Source organism: Tauraco erythrolophus, chromosome 3 (assembly GCF_009769465.1).
Source record: "Tauraco erythrolophus isolate bTauEry1 chromosome 3, bTauEry1.pri, whole genome shotgun sequence".
Lineage (NCBI taxonomy): Eukaryota > Metazoa > Chordata > Aves > Musophagiformes > Musophagidae > Tauraco > Tauraco erythrolophus.
This window is the reverse complement of record NC_141467.1, coordinates 50,076,318-50,090,877: the sequence shown is the minus strand read 5'-3', so window position 1 is coordinate 50,090,877 and position 14,560 is coordinate 50,076,318. Positions and strand designations below refer to the sequence as shown.

Here is a 14,560-nt window from a genome sequence, read left to right as displayed (position 1 = left end):
CCCCACTCCCACCCCAACCCCCTCCCCTTGTGTGACTCCTTAAATTCAGGTGAGAAGGTGTGATTCAGAGGTTTAGAATAAAGTGCGCCATCTGCTTTAAAAAAAACAGTAATAAAAAGAAGGGAATCCGAGTCATAGCTCCTTTCATCTTTTGTGAGGAAGACGGCAGAGTCCAAAAGGATCACCCTGCATGACTGAAATTTCCAAAGTCCCCTACGGTTTGATATTGCTGTACACTGGGTAACAGACTAGCTTTAGGTCAACTAAAGATCATGAGTAAGTTTAAACGGAGCATCTACTGTACAGGTGCGTGGGTGTGTGGAAGTCTGAGCGCCGCGTTTATTGGTTTCAAACAGAAAAAAAAAGAAAAAAGGATCGTACTGGTTTACATGAGGCAAAGTGGCAGATCAGTACATGTGACAAAGCATCGTGATGACACGGGCGAACCTTCAGAAAGCAAAGGTGATGAGAGGACATCTCTCGGAGGACCGACAACTACGCCACGGCAGTGGAGTTCACTGGGAGCATCGGGGCGGCTGCGTACAGAGAGAGAGGAGGGGAGAAGAGGGGAGAGAGAGCGAGAGAGAAGAGGAGGAGGAGGAGGAGGAGGAGGAGGAGGTACAAATACTTCGTGGTGACCTTGAGCAGGAGCCTAGAGGGGCAGATTATACATGAGGCTTGTCTTGCCAGAGAGAGTCCTCCCGGTTGGATCCCTTCATAGCCTGGTCTGGGCTTCGGGGATGTATATCTCAATGCTTTCGGCGCTCTCGGTAGCTGAGTTCTGGCGGACCGATGCAGCGCGCTTGGCAGCCATCAGCCGTTTCCGGGCCTCTTGACGCTGCGAGCTTTCCAGAGAGCGTTCTCGTATGAGTGGCACCTGACCTTTCGATGGCTTCTTTGGCACTGGAGGAGGGACCCTTCTCTCCTGATCAAAGCAGAAGGTTAATGGCATTATACAGCTTCTCAGGGAAAGGCGGGAAAAACTAGGATACGTCAGTAGTTAGAACACACATTTTACCTAAGGTTTGTTAGCTCTTATCTGCCTTTCTGTCTTCAGTCAACTGGCTTTTGTGCTCAAGGGTTCATAACCCTAGGGCAAGGGCAGAGGGGAGGGGAGGGCCGGCCGCAGCGCGACTTCTCCACGCCCGGCGCTGCTGGGGCGCACGCCCCCACCGCCGACCGCTTAGTGCGGCTCCCCGGAGAGGGGCGATCCAGGCGTCTCCTCCCGGTGTCAGGGACTAGGAAGGAGAGCATCTCGGCGGCCGCCCCCCCCCGGCCGCGCATTGCGATCGCCGCCCTCGGCGGAGCACCCCTGGGCCACCCTCTCCCACGCGTGCCGAACGCCAGGTGCTCTGGCAACACGGCAGTACCGTGGCTTTGGCGTTCCCAACGCAGATGGGAACTAGCCGCCTGCAGCTGGTGCATCAGAAAAAAATATTATTTTTTTTTTTTAGAACCACCATATATTTATGCATTTGTTTTGTAGTGGCTTAATGGCTGCTCAAAAATTCCACACTTTAGGTCTCGCTGTGCAAGGTCATAAACTCTAGCCTCCTGCTAAATAGGCGTGACAAGCTACGATCAGCTAGAAATAGGAAAAAACGGTAGGAAAAACTTAAAAACCATTAAGAGAGCATGCAGTAATCATCACGGTGGCAGCTAGCTCCAGATATGTGATCAACGAGGAGGACTTTCATGTATATCCTGGTGCATGTACACACACATACAGAAAAAAAAAAAAACAACAACAAAAAAACCCTCAGAGAAGGATCAATCCCGAAAAAGAAAAGTGTATTCAGGTCTGAATTTCAGGCGGCCACAAAGACTTTGTCAAGTTAATTAGATTGTCTTTTAAGTTACATCCCCTTCCAACTGTGAACACGGTCTCTGAGCGAAGGGATTTTATCGCACTACAAAGGTCCCATTCTGCCCTCTCGTTTTCTCTCATGCTGCTCACAACAGCTTCCATGGCTCGAAATATAAAGGTGCTTAGTTACACTTATTCATACTTTGCTTTTTCTCTTCATCCAAGGATTAATCTATGCTGCTTAAAAAGGGCCCAATGGCAAAGGCCAAAGGCAACTGCAAATATCAGTTCCACAGAAGGCTTTTTCTTCTTTTTTTTTTTCTTTTTAAGATAGGAGATGATCTGTTTAATGTAAAATCATAGACAAATGCTGATTGAAACAAGAACACAGTGTAATTCTTTAAAATCTTTACCTTCCTACTGTAGGTCCCTTTCTTCAGCACTACTTAACTTCCTTTAACCCATTATAGTCTTCTTTTTGTTGGAAAGTCTTTGAAATGTTTTTCAGAAGCAAAGAAAAGGCATATTTTTTTTAAGGAAAGCTCTTGTTTCTTACTGCTGCAATTGCACACACTCGGCCTACCCGCTTTACTGTAAAAGCTAATGAAAGACCATACACGAGCATTTCTGTGCATGCATGTCTGATGGTTTTAACTTCTTTTTCTGACAGTTACTGGAAAAAAAAAAGAAGATAAGAAAATGACTTGCCTTCAGTACCTTGGGCTAGGAAAACACATTTTCATTCATTCCCCTACAAAACACACTAGGTGTGCCCAAATGGTGTGAACATAGCACTCTTAAATCAGGAATGAGTATTTAATCTCGATCGGAGGAGGAGGGAGAATGCTACCAGCATTGCCTTTGCAAGCTTCCTGCTGCAAGATTAATGGGATTTGATATTATTATGGTTATTTGTCCAAAAGAAAACACTGCTCTGGTCATTGGCAGCCAGCTGACTGCATGTTGGGGCAGCCCGGACTCCTGTCTGAGCCACTGTACCTATAAGTCATGTTACCCCTCCTTCTGGTGACCCTACCTGTTGGCTCTATTCATTGCTATCAGACCAGCCACAGTGGAAATTCAACCATCAAATTACATACCTATAAGAGTGTGACATTAGACCGTTGATTCCTCTAGGAATGTGTCTGTCTTTTAAGGATTTTCTGAAACATTTGTGTATGTATTTTGGCTCACCCAAGTGCTGTTTGTCTTGATGAGGATAGTGAGGAGAAAAATAAGGCAATGGTGCCAAATGAGAATGGAAAGTAAAATGTGGCTCACACTTGGAGATGTGGTAGTTTTTCATGGTGACAGAAGAAGACTACATTTAAAAAAAAGACCAAAGCTCCAAATGATTTTTATGCTACCTTGGGTAAAAACAACACTACTAGCAAAGTGAACCTGTTTATGAAATCACCCATAAAAAAAAACAAAACAACAAAATAAAAAAAACCCCAAACAAATGGACAAGAAAAAAAAAAGATGTAGAAGTTCTTTAGTGTAACATTTTGGAAGGCATATTTTTGATATCGCTCTGTTTGTAATCTGGTTACCAAAGTCAGCCATGGTTACAGTGCTTCCCTAGTTTTTTCAGTAACACAACCTAGAACTCTTGCTATATGCAATAATATGAACCGTAAATGTGATTTATTTAATTTTAAGAACCAATATATAAGGCAGTTCCTTCCAACGATTGATCATCTAATATGATTAAATGTAAAGCTTAACAGTACCACATTCCCATTATCCGATTCACAAAGACAGATTTGCTTTAAAAATATGCCTGAAACATATTACAGATAATATCCCAGATGATTATTATGTAAACATTGTTATTACAATGAAATTAATTTGATATGAGCTTCATTTCACATTTTTAACGTCAACGCTGTAACACAGAGGCCTATTTAATCTGTCCAGTATTTGTGCAGGGTTTTAAATGAAGCATACAAAATCTACAATGTTCTACCTTCTTGTCATGAGGATCCATCTGTTTCCAATTATTGGCCTTTAACTGATGAAGTTCATCAAATTTCATACTAATATTTTCTATGGACAACTGCAGCATATCCCAAAACCCTGCTAAGTCCTGGGAGGTCGGCCGTGGATGTGCATTAGGATTCTGCGCAACAGAAGAGAAAAACACGTCGACTTTAGTACCTCTTAACGTAAAGCATTTGTGCAAAAGGTTACAAATCTCGCTAGCAAAGCACTTTCAGCAGATCCGTGCTATCGGTGAGACACAGAGAGAGAAACAAAGCAGAGAGCTACTTACTGGCAGGGCTTTAGCAAGCTGCTGTGCCCCCCACAAGCCCCCGCTCACTGAAGGCAGCAGCTACCCCCTTTGGACCACGGCGAAAGGGCGGGCAGCAGGTCCCCTGTGGCAGGATCTGCCCAGCGATGTTCCCGGGCACAAGCGGTGATATCCTAACCACACTGAAATTAATCGCCAGCCTCTTCTTCACTTTCATGAGGAAGGATTCCCTGCCACGCTCAAACTTGTAAAAAGACTGATGCCTGGGCAAATGCACATTTGCTGCATGTGCAAATTGTGATGTATCAACGCACAAACACTTTTTCCACACTATGACAACCTGAGGTCTACAAAAATACACCATTTCAAGTAAAATTGCCTCTTATACACCTCAACCCAATTTCTTCTTTTTTTTTTTTTTTGACAAGAATAACCTCTGCAGAGTGAAGAGCTCAGAAGAGAACACACAAAAGCACAGCAATCCCATTTTCACAGGCAGATTGTTGGGAAGAGTGAGACTGCGTCACAGGTAAGGAGTGTTGCTTTGCATGTGTAAACCCAGTTCATCAGCCCAAGAGTGTTACTCAGAAGAGCACACCTGGGCCATTAGCATCTCCAGCACGGCACGGGCCAGAGGCTGGTGACCCTAGAGGTCCTGTGCTGTCTCGCGTCCCTTCAGTGCAACTCAGCCCTGAGCAGTTTCTGCATGCAGTGGACGTACATGAAATGGTCCTTGCTCCACTGACAATGTTCGTATGAGGGAAAGCTTTCTACAGGGTGTGTATCTGTAAGCTAGTTCCCAACCAAATCTCTTCAAATAAAATGAGATGTTGCATACGGTCACTTAAAGAATGTTTTTTCGTAATCGTTGGGCGTCCCTATGCCAATCTGAGTCAGCAAGGCTTCATGTGTGCTGTGACGTCCTAAGATTACATTGATAAATTGTTATTAATAAAGAATAAATAAATTATTATTAGACCCCTACATGCTGTTATACATGGCTCAAGTTTTACTCTGTGTTTAAGTTTTCTCCCTCACCAGAAGCAAAAAACTCAAAAGAGTCAGTTGCTTGCCTTAAGAAATTTCTAAGTATTTGTGCTTTTCACAGCAACACTGACAAATTATTTTCGTGGGATGATTATACACCAAAGGTGCAATTATCAAAAACAATAAAGTACATATTTTTAAATTCACAAGGACACCAGAGATTGTACTTAGATTCCTAGTTTTTCAGTGCTTGACACTAGCATGTTGCCCAGTTGTAGGCCTTTATTTACAACAATGTGCAACCAGAATGCCTTTTCAATTTTTATATTAAGAACTGGAAGGCTTAGGCAGAGCCGATTCCTGTCGCATTTGTCCGCTGAGGCAGATTTTAGTTTGGGGCTTAATTTTCAGATGTGCATTAACTGAAATGGAAGACTGTCACCCTGCTCCGGTGAGTATCACAGGTTTTGCCTTCCCTTACCTGTTCTATGCTGACAGAGCATAATGCTCTATGCTTTTGGGGTTTCTAGTAATTTCTGCCAAAATTGGGAATTAAATGTATTGTATCTACTCTGCAAGGATGGATTGTTAATTAAAAAGTTTGAAGATTTTTGTAAGTGCTGGCGTTTTTGAGAATACTGCTTTAGATACAGGGTGTGAAATGTATTTTTACCTATTAACAAGAATATAATTCTGATTTTACTACTATGAACAGCATAAAAATAGCAAATAATAATAACAATAGTGGTAGCATATACCAATTACATACAGTAATAATAATGACAACAGACTGGCTCTTTGTCTCTTTGCCCTTTTAGCACTCTGGAAAACGACTTTTCTCTTCTCCGCTGTTGGGTTATGTAACATGAGGCACTAACTTCCAGTGTTTGATATTTCTATCTTGCTGAACACAGGCAGCATTTGTACAACGTAGGAAAGCCTCACTCGTGAGACTTCTGGTCCACCCTGAAAGACCCTGAGGAGGCACCCACACATCTCTGTGCCCATGCAAAATGAACTCAGGGGTCAAGAAGCAGATCCTTGCTCCTCTGAAGTCAGTAGCAGAACCTCAGTGGTATTTCACCCAAAGCTTTTTGCCTGTCTTTATTTTAAGGCTCTCAAGCTTTTGTGAAACTCATGCTGACTCCACCAAATTTCATGGAGTTACTCCCAAAGTCATATCGAGGCCTTTACTTGAAAAACTACCTTGTTAGTAAGAAAATCTGTCTAATTCAGGTACGATTACTCACAAGGTTAGTAAAAGGCACACAAGCCAAGCGTCTAGCAGAAAAGTTACATACCAGGTTTTCTTCACAAAGTTCTCTGAACTGGTAAAATTTCTGGGCCATGAGAAGCTGGGCACTGCCCACCGCAGTTCGAATTTTCCCTAGAACTGAGAGAAAAAGAAACGTAAGTCATGATGCTTTCTTTGCTGCGGGCAACTAAAAGCCTGTAAAAAGAGAGGAGAAAGCTGCGCGGTGGTCGGCTCTGGCTTTCAAAAAGCGTGTTATCTTTTGGTCACGGATTAGAGAGAAACTAATAAATCTGAGGCCGGATCTACACTAGGCAAAAATACTAATCTGTCGCTGCAGTGTACTCCCATTCCTTCAGTGAGACCAGTTGTAAACAGCAAAGAGCACTTCCGTGGCAGCATAAATGCGGCTAATCAAAAGCTTTTGCGACCTGTACAGAAAGCTCTCCAGAAATTGCACCTCTTGTCATGACTGTGACCCAGGCTCAGGCTTTGAATACAATCCCAGCTCCCCGCGCAAGGACACACGGCTTTCAAACCCTGTGATGCCATCTATGCTGTTTGGAAAACAGCGTCTACCAGCATTTCTGCCATTTCTCTCTTAGCAACTCAGCACCTTGTTTTCAGGTTTAGCTGAGTGTTGCTCGATCTGAGCCCCAGAAAGGGAACGGTGATTTTAACACACACCGATGAGTCTCATTCAGACCCTCTGAGTATTTTCCACGAGCACAATCTGAAGCGGCCTCTGCCTTTGAACCCGGATGCTCAGGCATGCTTCAGGGAGCGATCACACCTTGGCCTCTCTTCCTTGCTGGTGACCTGGAGGGAGGTGTCAAAGAGTCCTGGCCAAACTCCTGTGCTGTCTGGGGACTCCTTTGTACAGGCAGCTGGCTACTTACGGTTTCTTTGGACTGAGTACTGTGAAGGACTGCAGTGAACCAGAAGACAGCCCATAGTAAACACTTCTGAATAAAACAGGACCTCATATGGTCTTGATTGCATTCAACCTCACTGAAACTGTAGGGCTTTACTGCTGCAAGGAGTAGTTGGGAATACGTTACCCAAAACTGAGGCATACACTGGTGCATTCAGAGACCTACATTTCCCTGGGCCTTTGCTGAGTGCTGGTTGAGGGGGAGTGTGCGTGTGTTTGTGTGTGTGTGTGCGCAAAAAAAGAAGCAAGCATGCAGAAACAGAGCAGAAAGACAGACATGGCCTCAACTAGCAGTAGGACAGCAAACCCAGAAAAGAGAGTGCCATTTGGGAGACTGCTGACTGAAAGAAAATTGATGCTGTGAGCCAGAAAGCAGCTACTAGTTTGTTTGAGACTTTCAATGCTGAGGAAAACATCACCCACAGCTATGCTTTATGCACTGTCTTTAAATAAACAAGTTGGCACCACGGATGTATCTGGCTCCATGATTTAATTCTCCCTCTCAGCTGAAGCAACTTATTATCCCCCAATTCTTTGGTTAAATATTGATTTAAAATTTAATTTCATTTAATAAAAAAAATAGTTACCACTTCATTACTGAAAAACATGAATGACAGCCACTGTGTCACAATTTTTACTATCATTTCTACTCAAAGATATTTGCATTTTCCCAGCCTTTATATAAACACAGCAACTTTTCCATGCCAAATTTACAGTCTGGATACATGAGGCAGGTAAGTGAGGAACAGGCAGAAAAAGAGATGAAGTGGCCTGCGCAAGGTGAGTGAATTGTTGGCAGAACATATAAGAGATACCAGTTCTAAGCTGCCATGCTCTGTACCATCCCTTGGGCATGGTCACTTTTTGTATAAAACCTAACACAACGTTAGCAGAACTCCACTGGAAAATACTGCTAAGCATTTTGACTTGCCACAATGAAAAATAAGCAAATAAATAAATAAATAAATAAATAAATAAACACAGCTTTCCTATAACCTCTTCTGACAACATTTTTAGGATCTCATGGTCCTGTGGCTGGCTGCAGTGCACGTAGGCAGCTTGTGACCAGAACACCACCACGCAATGTTTGCTAAGAAGAGAAAGGTGTCTCCGTTGGATTCACTTGTGCAGCCACACGCTAAGCAAACTGGCACAAACACTCACGATGAACTGAAACCAGACACGCAGGAGTACGAAATCTGTGTTCCGCTCCTTCAAGGCAAATGGCTTTTCTTTCCTTCAGCAGCCTTAAAGCTTGCTCCATAAGGCTGCTGAGGGAAAAGTGGGATGCAGAGTTCATTTATACTTCAGATGTACAAAGGGGAAAAAAAAAGGGGGAGGGAAGAGAGAGTCTTTTCACGTTTGTGTTTTTTTTTTTTTTTTCTTCAGAAACTATAGGAGAGAGCTCTGTGAACACACACAGAGCCCAGACTTTCATTTTGTTCCCAGAACTGAACTCAGCACTGCCAGGAAACAGCCGTGAGCTGGAAGATTCACTAAGCAGAATATTTTCAGCATATTGCGCAGGGAGTTTTGCACACAACTCTCATTATTGTTAGCAAGGCTTGCGTGTCTAATTCTATGCGCACAGTGCTGAAAATGGACCCCTTGGTGTGTCTAGTCATTTATGCAACCCAATATGCAAACCACTCAACTGAAAGGACTCTTCAATAGTAGGAGGAGCTACTCCCGGAGCTTTCATGTGGTTCCCATTGTTAGGAAAACTCTTCCCACTGAGTATATTTGGGAACAGCTGCCTCATCTGGAGCTCGGCCACTCTGACGCTTCTCAAGACTTGAGAAGGGGAGAAAAAACGGTCTCCCGACTTCTCAGGACAAAAAAAAAAGAGGAGGCGGGCTCTTCCTGGAAACCTGAACCACCCGAGTTGGAAATCACATCCCAAGTATGAAGAAATGCAAATACACCTTGTTGGCGATGGATGGGAATGTGCCCCTTCCTTTGAAGGAAGAAGAGCTTAATATTCAGAGATCTCAGCAGAGGGAGGAGGAAGTCCTTGTCCTTGGCTGCCTAGGGACTGGCTGTTTGCCTAAAAACCATCATCCCAGCTGACTGTGGGATGCATGCTGATGCTGTTCTCTATTGTTGCCACTTCTGCTGTAGCGGGGGCTGTATCTAGTCAAGTGTCACTGATTCCTCACCCCTCAAAAGCAAGTGGTCTGTTAATGTGTGCAACCAGTCAACAACCAACTCTGTGAAGTTAGGAGGGGAGAAAAAAAAAAGACAAAGCATGCAAAAGGCTGAAAAGAATCTCTACAGAAGGCACAAAGCCTTATCAATAGCCCAAGTTTTGTTTCCAAGCCCACGTCGCTTTCAGTGCTTCAAGGCAGAGTGCTCGTTTTGCTTACTCAGCCAAAACCTCCGGTGCCAAACAGAAAGGCCAAGGCATAGTAAAAAACTAAAAAGTTAAAATAGAACGATACTTTCTTAGGAGAAAACCCTTTGAGGTTTGAAGCCAAATACCGAGAAAATAAGTGCAATTGCAAAGATAATACTCAAAATGCATCAGAAAAGAATCAGAGAAATCTTTAACAGCAAGGGAGATGGGGTACAGGAGAAAAACATATAAACATTCAAACTGATGTGTTCAACTAATAGCATACAAACAAAACGTATAAAACCAAGCAACAGCAAAACATACCGACCCATCAAGATGCAATCATAACAGATTTAAACACCTATATAATGTTATTCGTGTCTGCTTTCTATTCCATACAGGGTTATACAGCACACTCAGCACTGTCGGATCTGAATGCCTTCCAGTAACGCATTAAGCAACATTATTAACATCCATCATATGCTCTGCTGTCACCCCTTCCCCAGGGGGAGAAGTGTGTATACTGCAGTGTTTTGGTTTTATAGTTTGAATTTTTCCTTCTTTTTTTTTTTTCTCCCCCCCCCCCGCTCCTCGCTTTGACCTCCTTTTCTTGTAAACCCAGTTCTCTCCTGTGATGACTTTTAAGAAATAGACAGTTATGTCTATTCTGTAAGAACTCCTTCAGTATAGCTATTTTGATATAATTCAGCTATTGTGGAGTGTCCCCTCACTATTATTGTTCTTGACTAGGGGGGGTCGCAGAATAGGATAGACACATGCCAGTGAATTTCTCTGTGTCTCTAACCTCCCAACCTGTTCTCCTTTTAAAACATTCTTAAATATAGACTTAGACTATGTGCTGTTCAAGCATTAGGTTCTTGCTTCTATTGATTCTAAGAACTGCATGGGACCTCCTTTGGGATTATAGAGCTCTATGTATCTCCCTCCTCCACATCTTCATGGGAAAGGAAATGAAACAACAAAAAAGAACTGCAAACACAAGCAGAAAAATGGTTATATAGTCATCTGCTCTGCCTTGGAAGAAGACTGTGTATGTAACAAGGATAACAAAATATAAGAAAACAATAACAAAAACCACCTGAATTGATTTGAAAAGTCATCCCATAGAAGCCCCGGGAGTTTTGAGGAGCGGTGTTATTCGGCCTTAAAACACCAACTGATCTCTTTGCATTTCAACTTCGACAGGCCCCAGGGTCTAACAAGTGACAAAGGCGCCACTTTAGGAGTGTGACTATCAAGTGCCCTTAGTGCGCAAACACCTGGTTGGCAGGCAGGGCGCAAGCCAGGGAGCAGAAAACTCATTGCCCCAGGAGCAAGTGGCAGGAACAAGAGCCGAAATTACAGGGATACAGCCCGACATTTGCCTTGCAGATGTTGGCTGGGCCCTGTGCATATGAAGCAATCTTGCCATAGAGCTGTCACAATCCATTCCCAAGCCAGGATGGACCAGCATTTTAGCCTATTCATGCTGACAGACCTACATTTAAATAATGTCAAGCATGACAAAAGCCAGGAAATTCAAAGTTAAAGCTACTGCTCAGGTCTTAAGCTCAGCTGTTAAGGAGAAAACAGCCAAATGGAGCAAGCTATGGAGGGGGCAGTCCTCGCTTAGAGTCTATTTACTTACAGGAGTGATCTCATTGAAATTAATAGAGCTGTCTACGTGAGTAAATGCTGTTCACTGGGAGTAAAGCAGTTCCCATGTGTTCTCTGACTTACTCGGCTTTTATAAGCACAGTTCATAGTTCTCCCCCTAACTAGATTGTTTCCTTGCTTGTGGATTTCTCTTTTTTCCCTCGCTAGCCTTTGGACACTGGCAGGGCTTCCAGCCCGGGGCTAGCGTTCCTTGGAGAAACCCTCGCAGAGAGAGAAGTCCCTTCTGGGGAGAAAAGACAACCAGAGCGAGGACGAGTCGGGCAGATGGCCAGAGGCACGTAGCCAGGAGGATTCCAGCAGGACCGTCCCTCTGCATGGCCACATCAGCCCACTGCGGGACGAGGCCGCCTCACTGCTCCGAGCAGCAGGGACCAGGACAGGTTGGGGAGGCCCTGCAGAGGACTGGAAAATGGTTTTCCTTGCTCGTGGCTGAGTCAACTCGAGGGTCTCCTTTTCTTTTGCCATGCACAACTATCACGAAAGATATATCTTTTCCTTAACTTTCTTCTCTTGCTTCTAGCCTTCACTCTTTAAGTTTTCCTTTGAAACAACCAAAACACCAGAAAGTGTGCAAACATTGCATAATTTGCCAGAATTGGCCGAATCCGCAGAGACTCTGGTCCTAAGCAGTGAGGTGACTACAGACTTGAGGTGCACCTTTGTTAGCAGACTAGCCCAGAGGAGTATGATATACCCGGCAAGACAGTTACAAGGACAAGTCTTGTCAGCACCTTGGTTTTCTATTTTAGTTTTCACTTGATTGGCCTGACTTGTCTTGCCACTAGACCCACACTACACCTGACTTGTGATTTAAAGGAAGGCGAATTAGGCCCACTGTTTGCTTCCGATGATTATCTTCACATCGAAACCACGTTACAAACCTGTGTGAAAGGGAAACATTTCTCAAGGGGGGCAAAATGAAGCCCTCCGTTTCTTCCAGAAAGGTTAAAACCCCATGTGAAATAAAAATAACAGAAAAAAATCCAGCAAAAGCCAGGCCAAGGTGGCAGGTGTATGTTCCTGTGCCTACCGCTGCTGTAAAAACAAAGAGGCCAGAGGCTGCCTGGGGAACCAGCCCTGTTGCTGCCAATTCTGTGCGTAAATGGTTAGTCCAGAGGCCTGAACCCAAAGTCACCATCATCAACAGTGAAGCTCTGACTATCTGAAGTTTTGCAGGGGAGAGACAGGAGGAGAGAGCAGAGGGTTGAGGAGAGAAACAGAAAAAAAAAGGTAAACAATTGATTTCACTTGAGGCCTGATCCAAAGCATCAATCAACTCTCACAAGGTGTTTAACCTCATACCTCTAACATCTTATTTTTTTTCATGAGAGTCCTAGAGTTTGTAGCCAACGTCCCTGTAACAGCAAAGTACATGGAGACCATATCAAGTATCCTAGCTTAAAGTGTGAGTGGTATTCGTCTGCCTGTTACACACACCACTGTTTTATCAGAAAATTATTTCGGATAAACCAGAATATACTATATAATAAATAATTCATGGCGGAAAGGGAGCCACATTTCTCTCTTTATTGGCATTTCATCGTGCAGCCACTGAACCACAGCTTGTTTTCATACACAGCAGCAGACTCCATTTCTCAGCTAGAAACATTCAATCCCATCTGGTAGATTCATTCCCAGCTAGATAATACCCAACGTATCTATGTAACATACAAGCTACTGTCAAACGGCAGTGAGCCGTCTCCCCAAGACAGCTGTTTCGCACAAGCGCCGCATTGTCTGGAGGAAGCGCGGATCATTTTACGCGGAGCGCCGGGGGGACGAGCCCTCTGTCAGCTGCCACGGCATCGGGAAAACCTCGCTCATCACACGTTCGCGCTATTTTGTTATCTGGCCAAACGCAGGCCGGGGATGTCAGGTTGAAAACAAAGGATGCGTTCCCTGCTCCAGTTATATTTCATTAGGAAAACCAAAGCTAACACACCTCTTCTGCTCCTTTTCTCCCTCTCTTCAGAGTTTATGGACATATGAAAAAGGCATATTTTTGTGTCGGGTTTGTAACAGCCAGGCTTTTGTTTCTGGCGCTGCTGAGCGGGCAGTGTGGCCCCGACCATATGCTTTTCCTTGGCACCAGGTAGAGCGGAGCGTGCTGAGCTGCAGCAGAAAGCCCCACGCAGCCTCTGCAGGAGGCAGCTGCCACGTGCCAGAGCGGCCGACAGCATCACACCAAAATCTGTACCTCACCAGTGACCACAAAACATGGCTGACCCCTTTCCTCCTCCCATTTCCAGCGAACACAACAAGTGCCAGTCAGAAAAACAAAGAGGAGGAATAATCTACAGGACATATACCATGTCCGCTGTAAGGAGGCATTGGGAGTAGCCAGCCTAACCACTCCTTTATTTCCCCTGCAACTGACTTCTCCCACTGATTGCTCGAAGAAGAGCACTTTAAAATTGTCATATATCAAAGTCATCAAGACACTGAGAGAAAATTTTATACACAGATATACCATGTATCAGCCTTGTAAAATTCACTTCATGTTCTTTTCCCAAAGTGAATAACTACTTTGGTGCACAAATAAAATATTTGCTTTCCCATTATTATCAGTTCATAGAATCACAGAGTCATAGAGTAGTTTGGGTCAGAATGGACATTCAAAGATCATCTAGTCCAACGCCCCTGCCAGAGGCAGGGACATCTTCCACTATATCAGGTTGCTCAAAGCTGTGTCCAATCTGATCTTGAATACTTCCAGGGATGAGACATCGACAACCTCTCTGGGCAACCTGTTCCAGTGCCTCACCACCCTCATTGCGGAAAATTTCTTCCTTATGTCCAATTTAAGTTGTTGTGGCAAAAAGAAAACAAGTGGGCTTTGTGGCTTGGACTTACAAATGTTGTGTCTTTCCTATTCGTTATGTGCTCACACTTTTTCAGTCTAAAATCTCATAATTCCTGGGGTCTATTTCTTGCATACTAACAAAAGAAAACCTTTGTATTCCGATATGTGTTCAAAGAGATTTTTGAATGTATGAAGGATGTAAATTGAAAATGAGGTTCAAATACTTTAAAACTGAGGGAATCTGGATCTGCTTTGAATGGTAATCCTTCTGTATTTTTCCCTCAGAAGAAATCATTAGCCTATTATATAACAGAAATTTTGTAGAAACAGAAAACCTTAACATGCCTTAACATTAAAGTTATCTCTTGCTTTCTGTTAGAAGTCAATTTCCAGTTGCTTACAATAGCGTCTAACTTTAATGATCTAGACCAAACTTCTCTGTGGTTATTTCTTTCATAGAGTTGAATGGAAAGTTCCAGTAGAAACAGCTTATGCATTTCTAATAATTTCA

General features: G+C 43.7%; 1 protein-coding gene across 5 annotated transcripts in view; it reads right to left on the bottom strand.

Moving 5' to 3' along the window:
• Nucleotides 1–715: 715 nt before the first annotated feature.
• DLGAP1 (DLG associated protein 1) overlaps nt 716–14,560 on the bottom strand; it is a 143,804-nt gene continuing 129,959 nt past the window's right edge. For all 5 annotated transcript variants that reach the window (XM_009981976.2, XM_086609217.1, XM_009981978.2 and 2 more), the window contains 3 exons: nt 6,350–6,441; nt 3,777–3,929; nt 716–925 (listed from right to left, as the gene is read on the bottom strand). In XM_009981976.2, the coding sequence (XP_009980278.2) occupies nt 716–925; nt 3,777–3,929; nt 6,350–6,441 (455 nt within the window). The remainder of the gene's footprint in view (nt 926–3,776; nt 3,930–6,349; nt 6,442–14,560) is intronic.